The following is a 25,719-nucleotide window of genomic DNA, read 5'->3' as shown; positions in this document are numbered from 1 at the left end:
CACTCCTGGGCCATCTTAGAGAACATAATTTTGGGGTTCTCAGGTTTTATACAGTCAATCTATCCTAACATTCTCACCTCTTTGAGCCTTCTTATATTCTCTTCCATACTATGTCCGAGGATATTTCATATCTACTACATTTATTAGCTATTCATTCTGTCTAATCTTCAAAGAACCATTGATCTTTCTGGCCAAAGTATTAGGATCTGGTTCAAGTATCCTTGCCAGAAGCTTAAATCCCAAGTCATGGACAAGTTCTCCATGTCATTTAATTCTGTCATATCCAGCTTTGTATTATGTGCCCTAGTCAAATACTCTCAAAATCCACTCTCTCATGTTTCCCTGGATCCTCTTGTACATTTGGTCAGGTCTTGAAATTGCTTCTGTGAAAGTGATCTCCTCTAGAATGAAAGTGTGCTTTTCCATAGGTCATAGCCTAAGGAATGTGGATTAGAAGGAGAGATGTTGACTTTTTCACACTACTAAGACAGGGATCCATATGGCGTTTTGGATTCCCACTGTAATGCAAAGGGAAACTTTCACAATGTCTGCTGTCCGTGATGTCCTGCAAATGGAGGAGGGTGGTGTCCTCAAATTCCTTGCAGCGGGAACCCACTTAGGTGGCACCAACCTTGACTTCCAAATGGAACAGTACACCTACAGAAGGAACAGTTACGGCGTCTACATCATAAATCTGAAGAGAACTTGGGAGAAGCTTCTGTTGGCAGCTTGTGCCATTGTTGCCTTGGAAAACCCAGCTGATGTCAGTGTCACATCCTCCAGGAATACTAGCCACTGAGCTGTGCTGAAGTTTGTTGCTGCCACTGGAGCTATTCCTATTACAGCCCACTTCAGTCCTGGAACTTTCACTAACCAGATCCAGGCAGCCTTCTGGGAGCCAAGATTTCTGTTAGTTACTGATCCCAGGGCTGACCACCAGCCTCTCACAGATGCCTCCTACATTAACCTACCTACCATTGCTCTGTGTAACACAGACTCTCCTCTGTGTTATGCGGACATTGCCATCCTGCAAGAGGAGAATGGGGCGGCAGAGGATGAAATGGTTGGATGGCATCATTGACTCAATGGACATGAGTTTGAGCGAACTCTGGAAGATATGGAGGGAAAGGGAAGCCTGGTGTGCTGTCCTCCATGGTATTGCAAAGAGTTGGGCATGACTGAATGAACAACAACAACAAGGGAGCTTGCTCAGTGGGCCTGATGTGGTGGTGGTTGCAGACCTGGGAAGTTCTGTGCATGTGTGGCATCATCCCCTGGGAACACCCATGGGAGGTCATGCCTGATCTCTGTTTCTACAGAGGTCCTGAAGAGTTTGAAAAGGAAGAATAGGTGGCAGCTGAGAAGGCTGCGATCAAGGAGGAATTTCAGAGTGAATGGACTGCTCGGTTCACTCACCAGTTCATTTGCTCACTGAGTTCACTGCTACTCAAACTGGGGGCTGAACTGGTCCAAAGGCATGCAGGAACTCAGTTCAGTGGTTCCCCACTGAAGACTGGAGTGCTCAGCCTGCCACTGCACACTGGTCTGTAGCTCCCACATGTCAAGCTGCTGAATGGGTAGAAGCAACCACTGAGTGGTCTTAAGTTGTTCTTCCACAAACTTTTTAAAAAGTAATTTTATTTATTCATTTATTAATTTTGGCTGTGCTTGGTCTTTGTTGCTGTGTGGGCTTTTCCTTTAGCTGCAGGGAGCAGGCACTAATCTCTAGTTGCAATGCTTGGGCTTCTCGTTGCAGTGGCTTCACTTGTGGAACACAGGCTCTAGGGCATTCGGGCTTCAGGAGTTGTGGTTCCAGGGCTCTAGAGCACAAGCTCAATAGTTGTGGCTCATGGGCTTAGTTGCTCCACAGCATGTGGGATATTCCCAGACCAGGGATGGAACCCGCGTCTCCTGCATTGGGCAGGTGTATTCTTTACCGTTGAGCCACTGGGGAAGCCCCCACAAACTCTTAAAATGGAAACAGGCTGACAGAAAATAAACAGTTTCTTTAAAAAAAAAAAAAAAAAAGGACAGATGTTAAGAACGAGTGTCATTTTGTAAAGCACCTGCCTTGTAAATTTGTTGTATGGTTTCCAGGAAAGGGGATACTGCTTTCCTCTGGCAAGTAGTTTAAAAGTCTTATGTTGGCCGGAGGATTTAGAAGAGTCAAGGGCATTAAGATTTTAGGTTCATTTACCACCAAATATTGGTACAGTTGGAGAAAGGGCTATTTGATATCTTCTGGGTAGATCTATGCCTGGCATACAGTAAGCATATGTGTTTTTTTGAAGTAAAAAGCCACATAATTGACCTTCTTTTCAATTTCAGTACTAAAACTCACAACTGCAGTGTTGAACATTAGTGAGCATTCATTTGAGGCACATATATGTACATATTCTGTGTCCCATTCTGAGAGAGTTTCATAAACATGTCTCTCATCCAGTGTGACATTGTGATTTTTTAAAAATAATTTTCATTTATTTATTCTGTTTTTGGTTGCACTGGATCTTTGTTGCTACAATGGCTTTTCTCTAATTGTGGCACGCGGGGGCTACTTTTCCTTGCAGTACCCAGGCTGCTCACTGCAGTGGCTTTTCTTGTCCTGGAGCACGGTTCTAGGCACTCAGGCTTCAGTAGTTGCAGCACTTGGGCTCAGTAGTTGTGGTGCATGGGCTTAGTTGCTCCACCAGAACAGGGATATTCTGGGACCAGGGATCAAACCCGAGTAACTTACATTGGCAGGCAGATTCTTTACCATTGAACCACTGGGAAAGCTGGACATTGTGATTGATAATAGGAAATACATATTTGGTCTTTCTTCTTGGTTTCTGATACAGCCCCTTACACCCTTGAAATTTCCTAAGAGAGCAATAAAGGTGTCTTTTGTTATGTCAATGAGGTGTCTTTTTTTTGTTATTTAGTCACTGAGTTCTGTCCCTTGTCTGACTCTTTGCGACCCTATCGACTGCAGCACACCAACCTTCCCTGTCCTTCACCATCTCCAGGAGTTTGCTCATGTCCATTGAGTTGGTGATGCCATCTAACTGTCTCATTCTCTGTCACCCACTTCTCCTCCTACCTTCAGTCCTTCTCAGCATCAGGGTCTTTTCCAGTGAGTCAGCTCTTTGGATCAGGTGGCCAAATTACTGGAGCTTCAGCTTCAGCATCAGTCCTTCCGATGAATATTCAGAGTTCATTTCTTTTAGGATTGACTGGTTTGATTTCCTTGCTGTCCAAGGGACTCTCAAAAGTCTTTTCCAGCACCACAGTTCAAAGGCATCAGTTCTTCAGTGCTCAGCCTTTTTTACTGTCCAGCTCTCACATCCGTACATGACTACTGGAAAAACCATAGCTTTGACTAGACGGACATTTGTTGGCAAAGTAATGTCTCTGCTTTTTAATATGCTGTCTAGGTTTCTCATTGCTTTTCTTCCAAAGAGCAAGTGTCTTTTAATTTCATGGCTGCAGTCACCATCTGCAGTGATTTTGGAGCCCAAGAAAATAAAGTCTGTCACTGTTTCCATTGTTTCCCCATCTTTTTGCTATGAAATGATGGGACTGGATGCCATGATCTTGGTATTTTGAATGTTGAGTTTTAAGCCAGCTTTTTTCACTTTCCTCTTTCACCTTCATCAAGAGGCTCTTTAATTCCTCTTTGCTTTCTGCCATAAGGGTGGTGTCATATGCATGTCTGAGGTTAATATTTCTCCCAGCAATCTTGATTCCAGCTTGTGCTTCATCCAGCCTAGCATTTCGCATGATGTATTCTGCATATAAGTTATATAAGCAGGGTGACAAAATAGAGCCTGGATCACTCCTTTTCCAATTTGGAACCAGTCTGTTTTTCCACATCTGGTTCTAACTGTTGCTTCTTGACCTGCATACAGGTTTCGCAGGAGGCAGGTCAGGTGGTCTGATATTCCCATCTCTTTAAGAGTTTTCCAGAGTTTGTTGTGATCCACATAGTCAAAGGCTTTGGCATAGTCAATGAAGCAGATGTTTTTCTGGAATTCTCTAACTTTTTCTATGATCCAGTGGATGTTGGCAATTTTATCTCTGATACCTCTGCCTTTTCTAAATCCAACTTGTACATCTGGAAGTTCTTGTTCATATACTGTTGAAGTCTACCTTGAAGGATTTTGAGCATTACTTTGCTAGTGTGTGAAATGATTGCAGTTGTGCAGTAGTATGAATGTTCTTTGATATTGCCGTTCTTTGGGATTGAAATGAAAACTGACCTTTTCCAGTCCTGCTGAGTTTTCCAAGTTTGCTGGCATACTGAGTGCTGCAGTTTAACAGCATCATTTTTTTAGGATTTGAAATAGCTCAGCTGGAATTCTGTCAGCTCCACTAACTTCGTAGTGATGCTTTCTAAGGCCCACTTCACACTCCAGGATGTCTGGCTCTAGGTGAGTAATCATACCATTGTGGTTATCTGGATCATGAAGATCTTTTTTATATAGTTCTTCTGTGTATTCTTGCCACCTCTTCTTAATATCTTTTGCTTCTGTTAGGTCCATACCGTTTCTGTCCTTTATTGTACCCATCTTTGCATGAAATGTTCCCTTGGTATCTCTAATTTTCTTGACAAGATCTCTAGTCCTTCCCATTCTATTGTTTCCCTCTATTTCTTTGCATTATTCACTCAAAAAGGTTTTGTTATCTCTCCTTGCTATTCTCTGGCATTCTGCATTCAGATGGGAATATGTTTCCTTTTCTCCTTTGCCTTTCGTTTCTCATCTTTTCTCAGCTATTTGTAAGGTCTCCTCAAACAACCGTTTTGCCTTTTTGCATTTCTTTTTCTTGAGGATGGTTTTGATCACCACTTCCTGTACAATGTTATGAACCTCTGTCCATAGTTCTTCAGGCACTCTATCTATGAGATCTAATCCCTTGAATCTATTTGTCACTTCTACTGTATAATCATAAGGGATTTGACTAGGTCATACCTGAATGGCCTAGTAGTTTCCCTTGTCTGTACTGTGCTTAGTCACTCAGTCGTGTCTGACTTTGTGACCTCATGGATTGTAGCCTGCCAAGCTCCTCTGTCCATGGGGATTCTCCAGTCTAGAATACTGGAATCGTTTGCCATGCCCTCCTCCAGGGAATCTTCCCAACCTAAGGATCGAACCCAGGACTTCTGTATTGCAGGTGGATTCTTTACTGTCTGAGCCCCAGGGAAGCCCATGAATACTGGAGTGGGTAGCCTATTTCTTCTCCAGGGGATCTTCCTAACCCAGGAATTGAACCAGAGTCTCCTGCATTGCAGGCATATTTTTTACCAGCTGATCTACCAGGGAAGCCCAGTGGTTTTCCCTGTGTTCTTCAGTTTAAGTCTGAATTTTGCAATAAGGAGCTCATGATCTGAACCACAATCAGCACCCGGTCTTGTTTTTGCTGACTGTATATAGCTTCTCCATCTTCAGCTGCAAAGAATATAATAAATCTTATTTTGGTGTTGACCATCTGGTGATGTCCATGTGTAGAGTCATCTTATATGTTGGAAGAGGGTTTTTCCTATGAGCACTGTGTTCTTTTGGCAAAACTTTTAACCAGCACCTATGGATTGGGTACTGGTTGCCAGGTAAATCAACCATGTGATTAGAGGGTAAGAACTCTCAATCTGTGGAATCTAATGCTGTTATCAGGGGAGATAGTGTCAGAAACGACTTGATTTGTAGAATACCTAGCTGGTGTTGGAACATTGCTTGTTGGAGATGTGGAGAAAAACTCTGTCTTCCCACATTGAAATTGGGTGCTCAGAACACAAAACAGTTGGTGTCAATGAAGTGGGATTTGCTAGGTTAGCCCTGGCTCATGGAAACATGTGGTTTGGGAAGAGAAAGCATGAAGGGCAGAGGATGAAGACCCTTTGATTCCCAAGTCACTTGGTCACCCATGGTATGAGCGGCAGTTTGCTGTAGTCAGTCAGAAAAGTAAAAGTTACCAAAGGTATTTAGAGATGGATCCAAATCCTGAGAAGTGGAATCACTGGGTATATAAGGAAGTACATAATAACAAGAGGCATACTAGACATATAATTCCTTGGTTATTGTTATCTGTAATAGCTAAACTAAAAGATAATGCTGGCTTAGACCTTGATGCTGGTCCAAACTCAGATTTCAGCAAGTTTGAGCTTGGACCACTAGCCTCAAAGCTGCCCCCAAGGTAAAAAATTGTTCAGGGACAATAGAATGTCCTCTAAGACCTCTAGTTACCAAGAAGATAGTAAACATGTTCTTGTTTAGTCACCCAGTCGTGTCCGACTCTTTGCAACTCCATGGACTGCAGCACACCAGGCTTCCCTGTCCCTCACCATCTCCAAAGTTTGCCCAAGTTCATGTCCTTTGCATTGGTCATGCCATTCAGCCATGTCATCCTCCTCTGCCCTCTTCTCCTTCTGACCTCAGTCTTCCCCAGCATCAGGGACTTTTCCAATGAGTTGGCTGTTCGCATCAGATGACCAAAATACTGGAGCTTCAGTTTCAGCATCAGTCCTTCCAACGAGTATTCAGGGTTGATTTCCCTTAAGATTGACTGGTTTGATCTCCTTGCTATCTAAGGAACTTTCAGGAGGCTTCTCCAACACCACAGTTTGAAGCCATCAATTCTTTGGCATTCTGCCTTCATGGATCACTGCACTGTCCTGGCAAAGGGGCTTGCGAAACTCAATGAAGTTACGAGCCATGCCGTGTAGGGTTATAATGGAGATGGACGGGTTATAATGGAGAATTCTGACAAAACATGATTCACTGGAGGAGGGAATGGCAAACTACCCCAGTATACTTGCCATGATAACCTTGTGAACTGTATCAAAGAACAAAAGATATGACACTGAAAGATGAGTCCCCCATTAAACATGGGGAAAAGGACTAAACCAAGAAGCTCCTGACACCAGGATTATAGTGTGAAGGAACTGTTTGATTCTGTAGACCATCAAGTTCCTGAAGAATCTTCACTGAAATAAATTGCGGAGTAACTAGTTTTGGGGCTGTGTCTTTGGTTTTGAGTGCTGCAAAATGGGAGAGCATGTTTGTATTGAAACAGGGCCCACATATCACTACGGAACAATCACAGATGATTATATGTGATCCAGACACAGGAGGTTATTCCTGGGGGAATAGCCAGCCTGATGGACTAGATAAAAGCCACTCTAACGTCTGTTTATCCTGAGATGGGGATGGTTTGTCTCCCCCTGTGAATGCCAAGTGGAAAACTTCACATGAGGCAGCTGATATGCTTCATATGCAAGCTGTGTGGGACTAGCCTTTTAATGAGTAGGATATACACCCACTGAATATGCCCATTACCCAGGTCATGGTAAATTCTGTGGTTAAAGGGACCCCTTCACATGGACATCCCCTATAATCCTATTTTTGTTCAGTCGGAAAGTGCATTACACATTCAGAGTTACTATGTCTTCATGGTGGTGGTGGTGGTGGTGGTTGTTCTGTCACCAAGTCATGTCTAACTCTTTGCCACCCCATGAACTGCAGCACGCCAGCCTCCCTGTCCCTCACCATCGCCTGGAGTTTGCCCACATTCTTGTCCATTGAATCGATGATGCCATCCAACCATCTCATCCTCTGTCACCTCTTCTCCTCCTGCCTTCAATCTTTCCCAGCCTCAGGGTCTTTGCCAATGAGTTGGCACTTGGCATCAGGTGGCCAAAGTATTGGAGCTTCAACATCTGTCCTTCCAATGAATATTCAGGGTTCATTTCCTAAATTGACTAGTTTAATCTCCTTGCTGTCTGGAAGGGACTCTCAAGAGGCTTCTCTAGCACCATAATTTGAAAACATCAATTCTTTGAGGCCCAGCCTTCTTTGTAGGGCCCAACAGTCCTGTTGTTGCAAAAAACCGTTCAGGAAACCTTATAAAATTTGCTGTTTCATCTTCCCCTCACTGGATCTTATAGATGCTAATAAAAAATTGTTAATTAATAAGAGAATGTAAGAGGCCAAGGGGGGCAGTCACATGACTCTTCCCAACAAGGTAGAACATTTTAAATAGTTACTAAGTAGTAAGGAAGGTTATGACCAACTTAGACAGCATATTGAAAAGCAGAGACATTATTTTGTCAACAAAGGTCCGTCTAGTCAAGGCTATGGTTTTTCCAGTGGTCATGTATGGATGTGAGAGTTGGACTATAAAGAAAGCTGAGCGCTGAAGAATTGATGCTTTTGAACTGTGGTGTTGGAGAAGACTCTTGAGAGTCCCTTGGACTGCAAGGAGATCCAACCAGTCCATCCAAAAGGAGATCAGTCCTGAATATTCATTGGAAGGACTGACGTTAAAGCTGAAACTCCAATACTTTGGCCACCTGATGCGAAGAGCTGACTCATTGGAAAAGACCCTGGTGCTGGAAAAGATTGGGGGCAGGAGGAGAAGGGGACGACAGAGGATGAGATGGTTGGATGGCATCACCGACTCAATGGACATGGGCTTGGATGGACTCCAGGAGTTGGTGATGGACAGGGAGGCCTGGTGTGCTGCGGTTCATGGGGTTGCAAAGAGTTGGACACGACTGAGTGATTGAACTGAACTGAACTGAAGTAGTAAGGTGAATAAAGTGAATATTGACAGGAGCAAAACAAAGAGGAAACAGAGGAGAGCCACGGGACTCATTACAGTAGAATAGAAATCTTTAGATGGTTATTTAAAAATGAGTGAATAAAATGGACACTAATGGGGTTAAAACAAAAGCTTTAACATAGCACAACCTAGGGGTGGGTGGGCCGAAGGGATCCACCATTTGGATCCCTTTTAATGTTGGATGCCCTCCTAAATGAAAGGGCCCCAAAGGAGTCCACTCTACCCGTTTGGAAAAAATTTAAAAGTCAAAAGGTAGAAATTAAAATGAGAAACCTGACTGGCAATTTCAGGAGGCAGTGGGCAGGCAGGCAGATTTACAAGATGAAGATTAACAAAAGGGCCAGGGTCCCTTGTCTCAACCCCTCACTGGGGACCCAAAGACTTTGCACTGGAGAGGGTAAAATGGTCAGGGGCCAGAAAAGAGATGTTTTCAGGACTTAGCTGTGGTACCAAAGCCCATTGGTGAAGCCCTTAACCCAGGCTACAATTAGATTAAGATTACCTAATAATCATTGATAGGATTATGAAAGTTAGAATTATGTAAAGAAGTGTGTCAGTTTTACCTGAATGTTTTATGGGAGTGCATGTTATGTTTGGCAGGGGGAACACTTCCCCTATCTACTACTGTAAAATCAAAACCTGTGGATGAAGTCCTAATCGAGGCTACAGTTAGGAACATATGAGTTGTTGGAATTACTGTAAAACTTGTAGGAGAATCAGTATGTTTGAATAGGCTTTATGTGAATAGGCTTTTTTTTTAAACCAGCTTCTATGTGGGAGATGGATACTGAATCTGACTGGGGAGCATTTCCCCTACCTAGTATTGTCAAACAAGTGAAAGTGAAAGTCGCTCAGTTGTGTCCAACTCTTTGTGACCCCAAGGACTGTAGCCCACCTGGCTCTTCTGTCCATGCAATTCTCCAGGCAAGAATACTGTAGTGGGTTGCCATTCCCTTCTCCAGGGGATCTTCCTGACCAGGGATTGAACCCAAGTCTCTTGTGTCTCCTGCATTGGCAGGCAGGTTCTTTACTATTAATGCCACCTGGGAAACCACAAGAACTGTTCTATCTGCCACCAAAATACACTGACATTGCAGATAGCTGTGTGGCCAGCTTACTGGTGGCAAGACTCTTGGACACAGCTGACTGATACTGATACCCCTTTGGTGATACAAATGGATCCTGACAGGAGTTGATACTGGTTCTGGCCTGGACTTCACTTAACCTGGTGGTAGATGCAAATACTCAGAATGATTTTGGACACACACACACAGCAGTGAGCATTAGCTTGCAATAAGCAGCAGTTGGAAGAGAGAGAACTTAATTTCCAGCCAGAATTGAACCCTGGTCACCTGGGTGGAAACCAGGAATCTTCACTGCTAGACCACAGGGGCCAGCAGGTAGAATCTAAGTCCCCAGCCCTTGTCTTGAAAGGAAGAATCAGACAAAGAGACAGAAGATATAGAGGAAAGAGTATTTACTAGAAAACCAGAATAGATGTATAAAGACACATGGGCAAGCCCAGCGAGAGAGTGCTAGAGTCGTGCCTTTGGGAAGTTTAAATCCTTTATTATGGGGCAGTCTTCTGGGGCTTTGTCCCCTTCTTGGCCAGTCGTCTTGTTTTGACCCCCCTGGTTAATCTATCTCAGGACCTTCCTCTAGGTACACACACATCCCTCAGTCCAGATGGATTTCATGGCAAAGGCATATGGGAGGGGGGTAGCAAGACTTAGTATAGTCTACATCCCCTGCCTTTTTGATCCTGTGAAGCCTTTTGTGTATGTGTAGTGTCTCCCTTGCCCCAAGGATGGGAAATGTATGACCTCTTGATCTCCTAACACAGTTTAGCTCCTCTCTGCTCCTGCCATAAAATTATCTACCTGTTGTTTCTCATACAGACGTCCCACAGGGTATTTCCCTGGTGGTCCTGTGGCTGAGACTCTGCACTCCCAATGCAAGGGGTCCAGGTTGGATCCCTGGTCAGGGAGCTAGATCCCACATGCCATAACTAAGAGCCTGCATGCCACAACTAAAGATCCCATATGCTACAACGAAGATCAAAGATCTGGAGAGCTAAAACTAAGACCTGGTACAAACAAATAAATAAATAAAAATTTAAACAAAATAACATTGAACAGAAAGAGCGAGAACTTTCTGGCTTTGTCTCTTACTATTACGGGGAAACATTCAATATCTTACCAATAAGTATGATGTTAGTTTTAGGATTTTTGTAGTTTTATTTTTTAACAATAGTAAGGGTGTTCCCATCCTCTAGTGTCTTGAAAGTTTTCATAAAATGCATTTTGTATTCTTCAAGGACTTTCTATGCACTAATTGAGATAATCATATATATGTTCTTTATTTTGTTAGTATGGTGAATTATGTTAATAGTTTTAATTTAATGATACTGTGTCATTCAGGAGTTTCATTCAGTTTTGAAGTTTTTTTTTTTTTTTACAAATTTATTTATGGCTGTGCAGGGTCTTTGTTGCTGTACAGACTTTTCTCTGGTTGTGGTAAGAAGGGGTTACTCTTCATTGCCGTGTGTAGGCTTCTCATTGAGATGGCTTCTCTTGTTGTGGACTACAGGCTCTTGGGTGTTCAGACTTCAGAAGCTGTGGCACATGGGCTCAGTAGTTGTGGCTCCCAGACTCTAGAGCACAGACTCAGTACTTTTGGCACATGGGCTTAGTTGCTCTGTGGCATGTGGGATCCTCCCAGACCAGGGATCAAACCTGTGTCTCCTGAATGGGCAGGCATATTCTTTACCACTGAGCCCCCAGGGAAGCCCTTTCATTCAGTTTTGATTTAGACAAAATTCCCACAACATGCTTCACAAATCAGCAAGGTGCTTATTTCTCTCCTAGAAGAGTCCAGAAATAGGTAACAAGGATAGCCACTCACCAGTCGCAATAGGGGAACGAAGTTACTTATTTGTTTATTTGCTTGCTTTTGCTGTAACATTTTATGACTCAGGAAAACAGACCCACTGGAAGTATTAGAACTATGTGCTCATTAGAGAAATTAGACCTTTCACAAATGTGGAGAAGAGGTAATCAGAGGACTGGAGAATCTTTAAACACAATATCCTTAAACAGTGGTATGAATGGACAGATTTGAGTTTGCAAGGAAATTCAAACAGCTGTGCATGTCTGTCTGCCAAAGTAGGACCATAAAAGGTGACTCGTGGAGATGTCTGTGGACACCGCCACCTCTGAGGGGACTGAAGTGCTTGTGATTGGCTCAGAGTTGATGTTATTCAACAAAGACAGTAGTCAGGAAGATAAGCTTGAAGTTTGGAACTTCTGAACAGTTTTGGATCTGTCAATCTGTTACATCCACATCATTTTGAGATTAATGGCTTCTTCATTTTTGCATTTCAAATCTCAGGAGGTTCCTCTTTTATTCAATTCTAACCATTCAGCAAAGAGTATTCTAGAAAAAGTAGTTCTAACCCTCATATAACATAATCCAGCACAATCAAATCCCCTAGCTTTTATTCTCACGGTTCCAAGTTCTCTCTTTTCAACGTGAATTGTTGTGTCCACCTTAAAAGAGGAGCAAAGTACAAAAGGTTAAATTACCAAGTCTGATGAAACCATCCTTTTTTGATAACTTTGACCATTTTTTATTTACATCAACTACTTATTAACCAAAACAAATGCTACCTACTATACTGGCCACAAAAATGCTAAAGATACATCTCTCTACAGTAAAGGTCAACAGCCTGAAAATTTCTGTTTTCATAGTAAGGAAGAAGGGTAGAATAGGTATCAGTAGGCAAATCACAGGGTCTGTCATAGTAGGGCAGAAAGAAAATTCCAATAGTACCAAAGTCAGTATCACAAGGACCACATGCATTGCATATAGTGGAAATTAAGTAGAAACAATAACAAAACTAATTCCAAGTACACTTACTTGCATATTAAAACATACATTTTACTTCAGTCTGAGATGTCACAGTGGAAATGACACAGTGCACATATGCGAATCACAATGAAAGTAATACACATTGAAAGTTATATGAAATAGCTGAAAGGGTACTAGGAGTGTTATTAACAGAGGTTTATATTAGCAAATGGAAACTATAAGTTACAAGCTAGGGTACCACTTCAAAGATGAGAGAGACACTGATAAAGCAATTCCCTATTTGCAGCATTTTAAAGATTTCTCTTCAGGTATTACTTTCTTTATGCATAACAAAGAAGAGATGCACCTGAAGGTTTTCCCACATTCATAGGGTTTTCTCTCCAGTGTGAGTTTTCACATATTTTTGGAGTATTAGGGAAAATGAAAGAATTTCCACATTCTTCAAATTCCTGTCTCCCAGTATGAGTTCTCACTTGATGACTAAAGAATGAGAAAGACCTGAAGGTTTTCCCACACTCTTCACACTGGTATGGTTTCTCTTATGTGTTCTCATATATGCACTAAAGTGTTAGGATTCACATGGTTTTGCAAGAATTAGATACAAATTAAGATTTTCCTGTGCTTCAAATACCAATAAGAGTTCTCTTCAGTATGAGTTCTCACAAATTTCCTAAATGATGAGAACAGATGAAGACACTCCTGCATTTCATATATGCACAGTTTCACTCCAATTTATGTTATCCCATGTACAGTAAAATGTCTACAATTATAGGGCCTCTCTCCAATATTGGTCCTTTTATGGTTAATTAAAAGAGGAAGGGAGCTGTGCATTCCTTACATGTATAGAACTCATTTCATTTCTAGTGTTTTCTCACTTGTCAAATAATCTTTGAAGAATAAGTGAAGGTCTGAGTTGGAAAACTGTCCAGTGCTGTGTGCCTCAGGAAGAATCAACAAATGAAGGATTTCTAATTAAGGGGGGGCATCTGAATGACACAAAGGACAGAATTCCCTTCTCAAACTGCAGCAAGGCTAGGGAGAGCATGAAGATAAAAATACAAACTCTACTGGTCTTCTTTATATCTTCTGAGTTATTTAGATTTATGACTTAAATGAACAATTCTTTTCTGCCAATAAATAGTTTTGAATGAGCTTTTACATATAGATCTTCTATTAGTAGGACTAAAGATAAAAGGGAACAAGATGGGAAGGCAGAGGGAATGAGAGTAAAGCAATGTCTTTTATCATTTTCATTAGGTGATTCACTCAGGTTTAGTGAAAATCCAACATGGAGTGAAAGGAGGGAATTACTATCTGCTCTGGGTCTTTTTAAAAATTAGTGAATGTTAAACAGTTTGCCCAGGAGAATGATAGAAAATGTGTCTTAGTAAACAGGGATCTAAAGCACCCTGGAATTTACTGAGAAACTTGTTTGTAAAGGCTATACGTAATTATTGCTCTTTTCTTACAAAAAATGTATTTTTGAAATTTATATTCTGTCAACTAAAGTGCTTTTGTCTAAGCGGTTTTAAAAAAAAGAATAAGTGAAGGTTTTCCCACATTCCTTATATTCATAATACTTCTTTCCAATTTGAGTTCTTATAGGTACTTTAAGGGATATAGAAGAAAAAAAACTTTCTCATACTCTTTTACATTCATTGGGTATATTTTCAATATGAATTCTCACATGTGTAACTAAAAAATGAGGGCCAGTTGAAGATTTTTCCACATTTTTTGCCTTCACAGAATTTTTCTCCACTGAGAGTTTTCACATTTTCTTAGAGATGAAAGAAATGGAAGGCATTTTCACATTCTGTAAATATAAAGCCTGTCTCCACTGTGAGTTCTTACATGTACAGCAGTGCATGAAGAATGAATGAGAGCTTTCCTACATTTTGTATATTCATAGTACTCTTCTCCAATGTGAATTTTCACATGAGTCCTAAGATACAAAGAAAAGCTGAAAAGTTTTCTACATTCCTTATATTGTTAGGAGTCTGTCCAGTGTGTCTTAACAAGTGAATGATTAATGAAGGCTGTCACAGATCTAGTGAATTCACAGGATTTATCTTTAGTATGAGTTCTGTTGTACACATTTAAATTTGGAATCAGGCTGAAGACTTTTCCATATTGATTACTCTCATTATATATCTCTCCAGCCTGAAATACCTTCCACATAGTAGATTTCAAGGTCTTTCTGAAGTATTTTCCAATTTGACCATATTTACAGAGATCCTCCACTAAATGAATTCTTAAATATCTCTCCTGTGTCTTACACTGATCTGTGCTATGGCAAAAATGATGGTAATTACATAATAGGCAGCTTTCACATGATAGATGAAGTTGTATATTAAGTTAAGGTAGGCTGTGATAAGTAAAGTTTGTGTATTCCTATTTTTAGAGTAAACACTATCCCAAAATGTTATAAGTAAAAAGTCAATTTAGGATATAAAGTGGAATACCAAAAATTACAGAATTGAGCCAAAAGAAAACAAAAAAAGGAGAATAGACACAATTATAGAAATAATTATATTAAATGTAAATAGAATGCACTATCTTATTAAAAGGCAGAAATGATAAGACTGGATAAAAAAGCAAGATGCAACTCTATGCATGGTAGTTTACCAAAGATGAACTTAAAATATAAAGACAGAATAGAAACAAAAGGATGAAAATTGATATATTATACAAACCCCAAGCATAAGAAATATGGGTAACTCTACTAATATCAGATTTAAAGTATTACTAGAAACTAAAAGAGATATTTCATGATGATTAGTGTCAATTTATTGAAAATAAAATAATTCTAATGATGTGCATATCTAACAACAAAGCTTGCCAATACATAAGGTTACAAAAATGCTAGAACTGAAAGAATAGACAAATCCACAATTAACAATTGAAGAATTAACATTTTTCTCCCAGTAACTGATAGAACATATAGGAAAATGTGGTAAGAATAAAGAATATTTAAACATTATGAAAGCAATTTGGTTTGATATTTACAGAATACTACACACCACGACTATAGAATACACATTTCTTTCAAGCATACATATAAAACATATCAAGATAACCCATATGTTAGATAACAACAACAAAACAGCAAAACTCAATTTTAAAGGAGTGAAATTGTACAGAGTATCTTCTCAGACTAAAACAGACCTATTTGGGACATCCAAAATAATATCCCCAGATATTTGGAAATTAAGTCATACTTCTAGTTAAGCAACAGATCAAAGAAGAAATCAACAGGGAAATGATAAAATCAAACTTAATATTAAAATCACGATGTATCAAAATTCATGAAATGCAGCTTAATGCATAGTAAGAAATTTATAGCTTTAATTTTTATTTTTTTACATTTTAATATGTATTAGGAAAGAGTCAATGATCTGAGCTTTCAGAGAAACTACAAAAAGAATAGAAAATTAAACCCAAAGTAGGTATAAGAAAAGAAAAACATATGAGTAGAAATCAGTGAAACAGAAATAGTAAAATAACAATGACAAGGTTGGTTTAAAAAAATGACTAATAAAATCATTATACTAACTGCAATACTGATAAAGGCAAAAGGAGAGAAAACATATTTACCAATATCCAAAAATGAAAGAGGGGCAACACTACAGATCCTAAATATATTGAAAATATAATAACAATATTATCAATAACTTCATGTATTACCATCTTAGATAAAATGGACAAATTGTTTAAAAAACATAAGTTACCAACTGACACAAGTGGAAATAGAAAATTGGAACTGCAGCGTATTTATTTAAGAAGTTGAATTTGCAATTCAGAATTTCCCCACAAAGAGAATGCTAGCCACACATGGCTTCTGTGGTAAATTCTGTCAAATACATAACGAAGAAACAATAAATATCTTATAAACCTCATTCATACAACAGAGGTGGAATAAGAATTGTCAGCTCATTTTATGAGATCAGTATAACCCTGAAACTAAAACTGACAAGAGGATAACATGAAAAAATATATAGAGAGACAAATATCCCTCATGAACACAGATGCAAAAATTCTCAACAGTGCAAATTGAAACCAGCCAATAGATAACATTTTCACACTGCCGCATGCCACCTGGAAGAAAAACAGATAATTTGCCTGATGAATCACAGCCATACAGGTGCTCTTCCGTTCCCAGTCTGCAGGACTTGTTTGTCGGATCTCCTAGGATCTTATTGTATTCTTCTACTGTTGCTGCTACTACCTCAAGTTCAGAATGGAGATAGACTTGATTCAGATCTCACCACTCAGATTTCAGCTGTGACCACCATCACTACTGCTGTGATGATATTTGAACTTGCAAGATAGAAACTACCAACAGGACCAGGGCTAGGGAAAGGTAAGCATCTCAGAAGCAAAATTAATGGGTCAACAAAATACTTAAAAAGTAAAGATAGATACTACTTAATTTAATATTCTAAAAAGTCAAACTTAATAATTCATGATGAAACAAAATATCAATATTTTAAATAAAGACAGGATCCAACCCTACACATGAACAATTTGATTCAACAATTTACTTTTTCCTGAGCTCACTGGAGAAAAAATGATCAAGTCTGGTTTACACTTCCCTCCCCAATGGCAATTCTATTACATACATTTATGCATTAAGGAAAAAAAGCCATCTTTACAGTGTGGAAAAGCTATCAAAAAGCTATGGAAAAGCATTGTTACTCTGATACATTATCTCTGCATGCAGAACATCTCTACCATCTGCTAAAGCTACTCCCCTTCAGCCCTGCCACACACATATACACACAAATGCACACATATACAAGCATAGACAAATATACAAACACTCTGGGTGAAGCTGCTGCTGCTGCTAAGTCGCTTCAGTCATGTCCGACTCTGTGCGACCCCATAGATGGCAGCCCACCAGGCTCCCCCATCCCTGGGATTCTCCAGGCAAGAACACTGGAGTGGGTTGCCATTTCCTTCTCCAATGCATGAAAGTGAAAACTGAAAGTGAAGTCGCTCAGTCGTGTCCGACTCTTAGCGACCCCATGGACTGCAGCCTACCAGGCTCCTCTGTCCATGGGATTTTCCAGGCAAGAGTACTGGAGTAGGGTGCCATTGCCTTCTCCGCTGGGTGAAGCTAAGGAATTCTAAAACTTTGTGAGGTAATTCCATCATGTATAATGATATATTTTTATTGATTTTCATGATTATGCTGATAAACTGGAAGTAACACTCTTTTCAAGGTATTCCAGATCAGTCAAAAGAGATGTAAGTAGGAAGCCTTTGGAGATGCCTTTAAATTCTACACTTTACCAATAAAGTACTTGTAAGATAGGAAAAGAGTAGTGCCTACTGACACCTTCAAGCCTGAAAACACACATCTCTGTATATTGAAAAGGTTGTCAGGAATTTCTGATCCTTTCATCAAGCATATTCTACCAGGACATATAGCTTGCTGATATGCTTATGAAGATTTTCAGGACTCATATGTAGTCAATTTATTTTACTAAATAAAATTTTTGGCTGTGCCACTTCCATGCCTGAGAGGGAAACAAATGGTTTGTTTCATAAATAAACAAACCTTAAACAAATCTGGTTTGTTTCATAAATAAACTTCTAGTCATCTTGTGAAGACACCACTGATGCAGATTTAAAAGTATAGCTGGCATTTATCAGGTCACTTTCTCATTCTGTTTTCCAAAACTCAATTTTTAGGGTTGCTACCAGCCAGGAAAATTCCTTTGGAAGTTCAATTATTTGTGTATGTTTTTATTAGTCAGATTGAGAGATGACTGAATAAAGATATAAAGTCAGCCATGGAAACTCAAGAGTACTATCCCTTGATAGCACCTAAGGGAAGATAAAGTATTTTTTTTGACAAGCATGTCATATATCTTAAACAGACAACCTAGGACCTAATCAGACAACTGTGTGAGTCAACCTTACTCACAAGAAGGAGAGAAGAGATATGTCAGCTTGGAATGCATTTGTCTATAATCAACAGAAAACCTGACTACAATTGTTTAATCACATAAGAGTTTATTTATAAAGTGCAACATAAAGCCTGGAGGAGGTAGTATAGAGATGTGGTAACTTGACAATGCTGTAAGAAATTCAGGGGCTTTCCATCTTACCATACTTGGTATATATAACCTTTGTTCTATGGTATTCATCTCATGGTTGCAAGTTGGCTGCTTCAACTCAAAGTTTACTCAATACCAATGCCAATTAAGAAAAAGGAAAATGGGCAAAATCCTAAGGAATATGCCACAGGAGATTATCCCTTTCAAAAATATTTCCCTTAAGCCCAATTCCCAATTACACTTCTATATCATTAGCAATAATGGAGTGATATGACATTCCTATCTGCAAGAGATTATGGGAATATGAATATTCTGGCCTGAAGTAGGGGAAGGCAAAGAAAAATAGGCTTGGAAATAGCTCTGTTGATAGCCATTGTATTCATGTTCTATAGCTACTATTAACAAATTATGACACAAATTTATTATCTTACTGTTCTGGAAGTCTGAAGTTAAACTGGGCTAAAGTTAAGGTAGAATTATATTCCTTTCTGGAAGCAAGGGAGAATACATTTTCTTGTCTTTCTAGCTTCTAGAGGCTATCTGCATTCTCTCACTGGTGGCTCCTTTCTATCTTCAAATTCAGTAATAGCTGGTTCAGAGTTTTTCACATAATATCACTCTGATACTTTTCTGCTTCCCACTTGCACTTATTAAAGGTTCTTGTGGTTCTAAGCCCACTTGGATAATTTAGAGTAATCTTATTATAAGGTCAGCTGATTATCAACCTTAATTCCATCTGCAATTTAAATTCCCCTTTGCCACATAACAAGATATCCAGAGATTAGGACATAGATACTTTGTGAGGCCATTATTCTCCCTATCATAGTCCACTCTCTGGTCCCCAAAGATTTGTAGACATCCCATATAAGAAATATATGTAGGGTTCTCAAAGATCTCATCTCATTATAGTATTGTCTCAGTGTGTATGCCCAATACAAATAGTGTACACCTGTGATATCCTTGGCTTTCTTTCCTAATTTTAGCATCTTTTACAATCTGAATAGGCTGAGAATTTCTCAAATCATCAAATTCTGGTTCCTTTTTGCTTAACAGTCCTTCCCTCAATCTATTTTATCCTTCTCACATTTTACTATAAGCAGCAAGAAGAAACGAGGCTGCACTTTAAACCTATGCCTGGAAATCTCAGCTAAATATCCAAGTTCATTGCTTACAAGTCCTTTTTCTCTCACATTTCCACTGCAGGACACAATGCACCTGTTTTCAGCCCCTATGTAGCAAGGATTCCCTTTCCTCCAGTTTCCAAAAACATTTTCCTCATTTCTTTCTGAGTCCTCATCATTAGTGACTTTAACATCCATATTACTACCAAGTCTCCTAAGGTTTTGATTTAGGTATTCTACATGGCAGTATATGTTTTCTCAACCATACTTCCTCAACTTACTTCCTTTCTCAACTTACTTCCTTCTGAATCTTTGCTAGCAGAGTTATTAACATTTGTATTTCAACTAACAGTCTGTCCAAAGCAATGTAAGACTTTTCCATCATGCTCTTCACAATTCTTCCAGCCTATGCTTGTTACTCAATTCCAAGCCAGTTTCCATGTTTTTAGTTATTTGTTACAGCAGCACTCTACTTCCAGGAACCAAAATCTGTATCAGTCAGGGTTCAATCAGAGAAACAAGCAGCAGGAGATACATGTTAAGAGATTTATTGTAAGGAAGTGACTTATTTGATTGGGTGAGCTGGCTAAGCAATATCCAAAATCTGTAGAGGAGGCAATTAGAAAGGAAAGGCTGGAAATCTGGGGCATCAACTGAAGCTGCTGCCCACAGTTGGAATTTCTTCATCTCAAGGAAGACTCAAAGCTGCTCTTAAGGCCTTTCAACTGATTAAATCAGGCCCTCCAAATCGTCTAGGATATTCTCCGTATTTTAAGAATGATTACCAACCTTAATACCTCTGAACCTTAATTTCCTATTGCAATACAACACAGGATATTTACGGGTTCCAGGGATTAGGATGTGGATGTCTTTAGGGGGCCATTACTCTGCCAACCACACCAGGTTCCTGGAGATAAGAGTCATCCTGACAACAGAGTTGATTATTTCTTCAAATCATTCAATTCCCTCACCAACATATCTTTACTAAGTTTTCTTTGCTTAAGTAATGTTAATTCTACAATGTATTTCCTTTCAAATTACCTATTGACCAGAACAATGTCATCATCCAAAGGCAAACAGATACTGGAACGCTGTGTCAATAGCTCCTCTAGGGGCAGAATTTAGAGCTCACTTGAGAATTTGTTTGTAATAGTACGGGACAGCGGCAGACAATGTATTGCTTGGTCACGTCTGCTGCTGCTACTGCTAAGTCGCTTCAGTTGCGTCCAACTCTGTGCGACCCCATAGACGGCAGCCCACCAGGCTCCCCCATCCCTGGGGTTCTCTAGGCAAGAACACTGGAGTGGGTTGCCATCTCCTTCTCCAGTGCATGAAAGTGAAAAGTCAAAGTGAAGTCGCTCAGTAGTGTCCGACTCTTAGTGACCTCATGGACTGCAGGCTACCAGGCTCCTCTGTCCATGGGATTTTCCAGGCAAGAGTACTGGAGTGGGGTGCCATTGCCTTCTCCAATTATCCTCTAGTTAAGAATAATTTTTAAAAAAAAAGAGAACTCATTAGTCATTGTGGGTATCATTAAACTCTTAACAGGATCATGACTTCAGTTAGATATAAGGAAGAACTTAAAAGTCTTCAACATTAAATTAGAATAGATGAAAAAGATAAACGTTCATGAGATAACATGTATTTTAAAGTGAAAGTCCAATGATTACAAGAGTGATTTTGAAATAAATAGGAAGTTATACATGTGGCTATCTACTGATAAAACAAAAATCCAAACAGAGCTTGGAAAAAATTGGAGACAAGTAACAGAAGAACCTGGAAGGTATAGTCCATAGGGTCACGACGAGTGGAACATGACTGAAGCGACTTAGTACAGCACACAGCACAGCACACAAATATAAATTGATTCCATTCCAAACAGAAGAGGCGTTATAGAAAAGTCATAGTTGTGTAAATAACAAAAACTTAAAACCTTCCAGTAATAAAAAAATGAAATGTAAAATGAGTCAGACATTTTTACATAGTGTTATATACAGTGAGAAAAGAATTCTTTATAAAGTTAGAATTACTTTTATTCTGAAAGGCTTTCATATTATCATTTAGAAATAAATACTAAAAATTTAACCAGTAGTATGAACTTTCCTGATACAAAATTTTACTAACAATAATTGGAAAACTAATTATAGAGCAAACAGGCCAACAAAACGAAGATTAGCATTACTATGAAAAACTTTGAAAAGAAGAAAGACAAGTAGAATTATTACTACCAGGTTAAAAAAGGGATGGGGCTTCCCTGGTGGCTCAGCGGTTAAAGCGTCTGCCTGGAATGCGGGAGACCGGGGTTCGATCCCTATGTCGGGAAGATCTCTTGGAGAAGGAAATGGCAACCCACGCCAGTACTCTTGCCTGGAGAATCCCATGGACGGAGGAGCCTGGTAGGTTACAGTCCATGGGGTCGCAAAGAGTCGGACGCGACTTCACTTTCACTTTTAAAAAAGGGAAAAGTGTAGGAGATAAAACTAACGTACGAAGTTGGAGAAGTTTCAGATGCCTAAACGATTCTGGAGGGTTGGACTTCCTTCTGATTTCCTTTCAAAGTTTGATTCTAGAATACTGGGTAAGACAGGCTTCAAGAATTTGAACTCATTCGTCCCAGTACCTCCAGTCAGACACACCTCATACTGGTAGCTCTGGGACAGGGTCCCCGTGCCGCTGACGTCCACCAGATGGCCCGGGAAGTGGCCCTCGGCCACCGGGCAGCGACCCGCCGAGGCCGCCCCGCCCCTCCTGCACAGCCGCACCGCCACGAACACCAGCGCCGAGAAGAGGAAGAGCGACGACACCGACGCCAAGGCCACCACCAGGTAGACGGTGAGCGGGTCGGCCGGCGCCGCGGCCGCCGCTTCCGCTTCCGGGGCCGGCAGGTAGGGCTGCGAGAAGCCGTCCACCAGCAGCGCGTGCAGCGTGACGCTGGCCGACAGCGGCGGCTCGCCGTTGTCCTTGACCAGCACCACCAGCCGCTGCTTGGGCGCGTCGCGCTCGCTCAGCAGCCGCGCCGTGCGCACCTCGCCGTTGTGCGCCCACACGCCGAACAGCCCGGGCTCCGTGGCCTTGAGCAGCTGGTACGACAGCCAGGCGTTCTGGCCCGCGTCGCCGTCCACCGCCACCACCTTGGTCACCAGGTAGCCCGGCTCGGCCGCCCTGGGCACCAGCTCGGTGCAGGGCGCCGAGGCGTTCTGCAGCGGGTAGAGCACGAAGGGCGCGTTGTCGTTGGCGTCCGCCACGAGCACGCGCACCAGCGCCTGGCTGCTGAGCGCGGGCGAGCCGTGGTCGGTGGCGCCCACGCGGAACTCGAAGGCTCTTAGGGCCTCGTAGTCCAGGGACGTGAGGGCGAAGAGGTGGCCATTGTCGGGGTTGATGGACACGAGGGAGGCGAGGGGCACGAGCGGGTCGGGGGGCGGCAGCAGCGAGTAGGTGACCTGGGCGTTGGCGCCCGCGTCTGTGTCTGTGGCGCTGACGCTGCCGATGTGTAGGGCTGGGCTGTTGTTCTCGCGCACCCACAGGGTGTAGGAGGTCTGGGTGAAGGCGGGGGCGTTGTCGTTGACGTCGGACACCAGCACGATTATGTTGTGCTCCGTTTTCAACCTCGGTGTCCCCAAGTCGGTGACAGTAATGGTGACATTATACTCAGCTTTGCTTTCTCTGTCTAGCGCCCCATTTGTTACCAGCGTGTAGAAATTCTCTTCAGATGGTTTCAGAATAAAGGGGAGATCATCCTGGATGGAGCAAGTCATCTTTCCGTTCTCCCCTGAGTCTCGGTCTCGAATCCTAAACAGGGCCACTTCTGTTTCGGGGGAGTTTTCAGGAATGGGGCTGGTAAGTGATGAAATAGTTAGTTCTGGGGCATTATCGTTAACATCTACCACCTCAATGGAGACAGAGCATTTTCCAGAAAGTCCCCCGCCATCAAATGCATCTATATCTAGATCATATGAGGATACTGTCTCAAAATCGAGTTTTTTAATTAGGCGAACTTCTCCCGAAAGGCTGTTTAGCTCAAAAGTTGGGCTCATCTCCTGAGAACTATAAAAAAGAGAATATGATACCTCTCCATTTGTCCCAGTGTCTAAATCTCTAGCAGAAACTTTGACAACGAGGGCACCTACGGGGCTGTTCTCCAGGACCTGCACCTGGTAGTGGGCCTGCGCAAACTCAGGGGCGTTGTCATTGATATCCAAGACCAAGATTCTGACCTGGGTGGTACCAGATCGAGGCGGAGAGCCGCCATCCAGCGCTGTGAGGGTTAATCTGAGCAAGGCCTGCTTCTCCCGATCAAGCTCTCGGTCCAGCACCAGCTCTGGGTATTTCCTACCATCCCCCCGATTGCGGGTGGAAACATGGAAATAAGAATTGGGACTGATACTGTAGTTTTGGATGTTGTTGTTGCCCACGTCCAAATCCTGAGCTTTTTTCAGAGGAAACACTGTCCCAGGAGGGCTGTTCTCTGGGATTTTCAAAGTCATTTCTCTTTCAGGAAACTCAGGAGCATGATCGTTTATGTCTCTCACCAGTAGCTCAGCTCGAAATACTCCCAATGGTTTTTTCAGTAATACTTGAAAATGCATTACACATGGATCTGTAGGGCCGCACATCTCCTCCCGGTCCAGTTTCTCATTTAATGTCAACTTCCCAGTCTGCAGATCGAGCTGCAACCGGGGTTCGTTATCCTCAGAGACCACCCGGGCTTCCCGCGCAGCTAGCTCCCCCACTCCGAGCCCCAAGTCCTTGACAAGGTTGGCCACAAACGAGCCGCTCTCTATTTCCTCCATCACGGAATAGCGACGGGATTCCCAGCCGGCAAAAGTCACTCCCAGCAAAAGAAAGAGAATCAGGACTTGCCTTTGTTGACGAAAACGCTCCCCTCCAGCCTCCATCTTTACTTCCACAAATGCCTTTCCAGGATCAAGGGCCAGCTCTATTTTAGGGAGCGATGTGACTGAGAACGTGATGGTTCTCCCAGTTGGTAACCTGTCCGGAAATGTCTGTGAGTAGCATTTTCTGGAGACTTGTGAGCTTTGCTTACATTACAGTCTTTTCGCTTCCGCTGGAGATCTGATGTAAAATTGGTAGCATTTCCTGGGCATATTTTTTCGACGCCTTAGCCTGGAGCGCCACCATGCGTTGTCTTCGAAAATAATTGCTACAATTGTATTCTTTCTATATAATAATCTAAAAGGCTATTAGAAGCTTGAAAATGTTTGGGGGAAGAGTATATAATCAGAAAACCAGGCAATCATAATTATTCATACATCATTCAAGGAAATATGATTGATATATATGTACTAGTTTCTGAAATACATCAATAAACAATCCAGACATTGTCCCTACCTTCTAGAACCTGCTGTCTAGGTGAGGTGCTTTGAGGAGAACTTAGAAGTGAAAGGACACTTAATGATGATCAGTCATGTTCGTCTTTTAAAAATAACAATAAAAGCCCATGTGATTTATTAAAAGTCTCTCCATGAAACAGAAGGAATTCCTCTACATATGCTTTTAAATTCTATGTACCCTATGTGCCAGAATTGTGGTTTCCGTTGTTGGAATCGCATAGAGGAAAAAGCTACCATTTAAGTCCAGTTTATAATACCTATTATACATAAGGTCAGAGCATTAGGATTTTATGAAACTTTACAAAGTATGCGAAAATGCATATGAGGGCACTTCCCATCTCTCTTACCCTTCTCTTTTCCTTAGCATTGGTCATTGTCTTATAAAGCAAGGGTGTACATATTTGTTTCTTTTTTGTGACATCATTGAGTTTGAGAACTTTGTTTTGTTCACCTTTACACCCACTAACATTGAGAACAGTTACTGGCAGAGCATTCCTGTAGATGCTCAATGAGTATTTGTTGACTAGATCAATGAATAAGTCACAATTAATTTTAAAATTCTGGTGGATGGATTCTCCTCCTAATATAGAAGCTGCCAGCTTTGCTGACATCCTACTTCATTATAGGAGCTGTATAAACAAGGCAGCATGTTCTCAAATGGCTTTTTTTCTATGCTCTTATGAATAGTAATTTGAAATAATTCAGAATGGCATAAAATGT

At 41.2% G+C, this 25,719-nt stretch overlaps 3 protein-coding genes and 1 pseudogene across 4 annotated transcripts in view; 2 read left to right on the top strand and 2 right to left on the bottom strand.

The window, feature by feature from the left end:
- The window catches only part of LOC109561275 (mitochondrial ornithine transporter 2), a 44,806-nt gene extending 28,905 nt beyond the window's left edge, over nucleotides 1-15,901 (top strand). Inside the window, exon 1 of the mRNA XM_070792096.1 lies at nucleotides 1-15,901. This exon is cut by the window's left edge and continues 28,905 nt beyond it. The gene's annotated coding sequence lies outside the window, so the exon portion shown is untranslated.
- The window catches only part of LOC109562123 (protocadherin beta-4), a 149,114-nt gene that overhangs the window by 3,322 nt on the left and 120,073 nt on the right, over nucleotides 1-25,719 (bottom strand). The window lies entirely within an intron of this gene.
- On the top strand, nucleotides 500-15,901 carry LOC109561274 (small ribosomal subunit protein uS2-like; annotated as a pseudogene).
- LOC109562130 (protocadherin beta-15) lies at nucleotides 11,559-25,719 on the bottom strand. Of its 2 annotated transcripts, XM_019965085.2 has the most exons (2): nucleotides 22,285-25,719; nucleotides 11,559-12,143 (listed from the first exon to the last, which is right to left on the bottom strand). In XM_019965085.2, the coding sequence occupies exons 1-2, from the start codon at nucleotides 24,541-24,543 to the stop codon at nucleotides 11,982-11,984; spliced, it is 2,421 nt and encodes an 806-aa protein (XP_019820644.2). In that variant the 5' UTR covers nucleotides 24,544-25,719; the 3' UTR covers nucleotides 11,559-11,981. The 2 variants fall into 2 exon arrangements, with proteins under 2 accessions (XP_019820644.2, XP_070648187.1); XM_070792086.1 differs by lacking the exon at nucleotides 11,559-12,143 and having other exon boundaries at nucleotides 12,200-24,832.

This window comes from Bos indicus, chromosome 7 (genome assembly GCF_029378745.1).
Source record: "Bos indicus isolate NIAB-ARS_2022 breed Sahiwal x Tharparkar chromosome 7, NIAB-ARS_B.indTharparkar_mat_pri_1.0, whole genome shotgun sequence".
Lineage (NCBI taxonomy): Eukaryota > Metazoa > Chordata > Mammalia > Artiodactyla > Bovidae > Bos > Bos indicus.
The sequence above is the reverse complement of the archived record's forward strand: the minus strand, read 5'-3'. Positions and strand labels throughout refer to the sequence as shown.

Excerpts from the sequence above, each read along its gene's own strand:
- LOC109562130 (XM_019965085.2), bottom strand. The coding sequence starts at position 24,543 with ATGGAGGCTGGAGGGGAGCGTTTTCGTCAACAAAGGCAAGTCCTGATT. Across the intron at positions 12,144-22,284 it reads CCCAGAGCTACCAGTATGAG|GTGGACACAACAATTCACGT; the intron begins GTGTGTCTGACT and ends TCCTCTTTTAAG.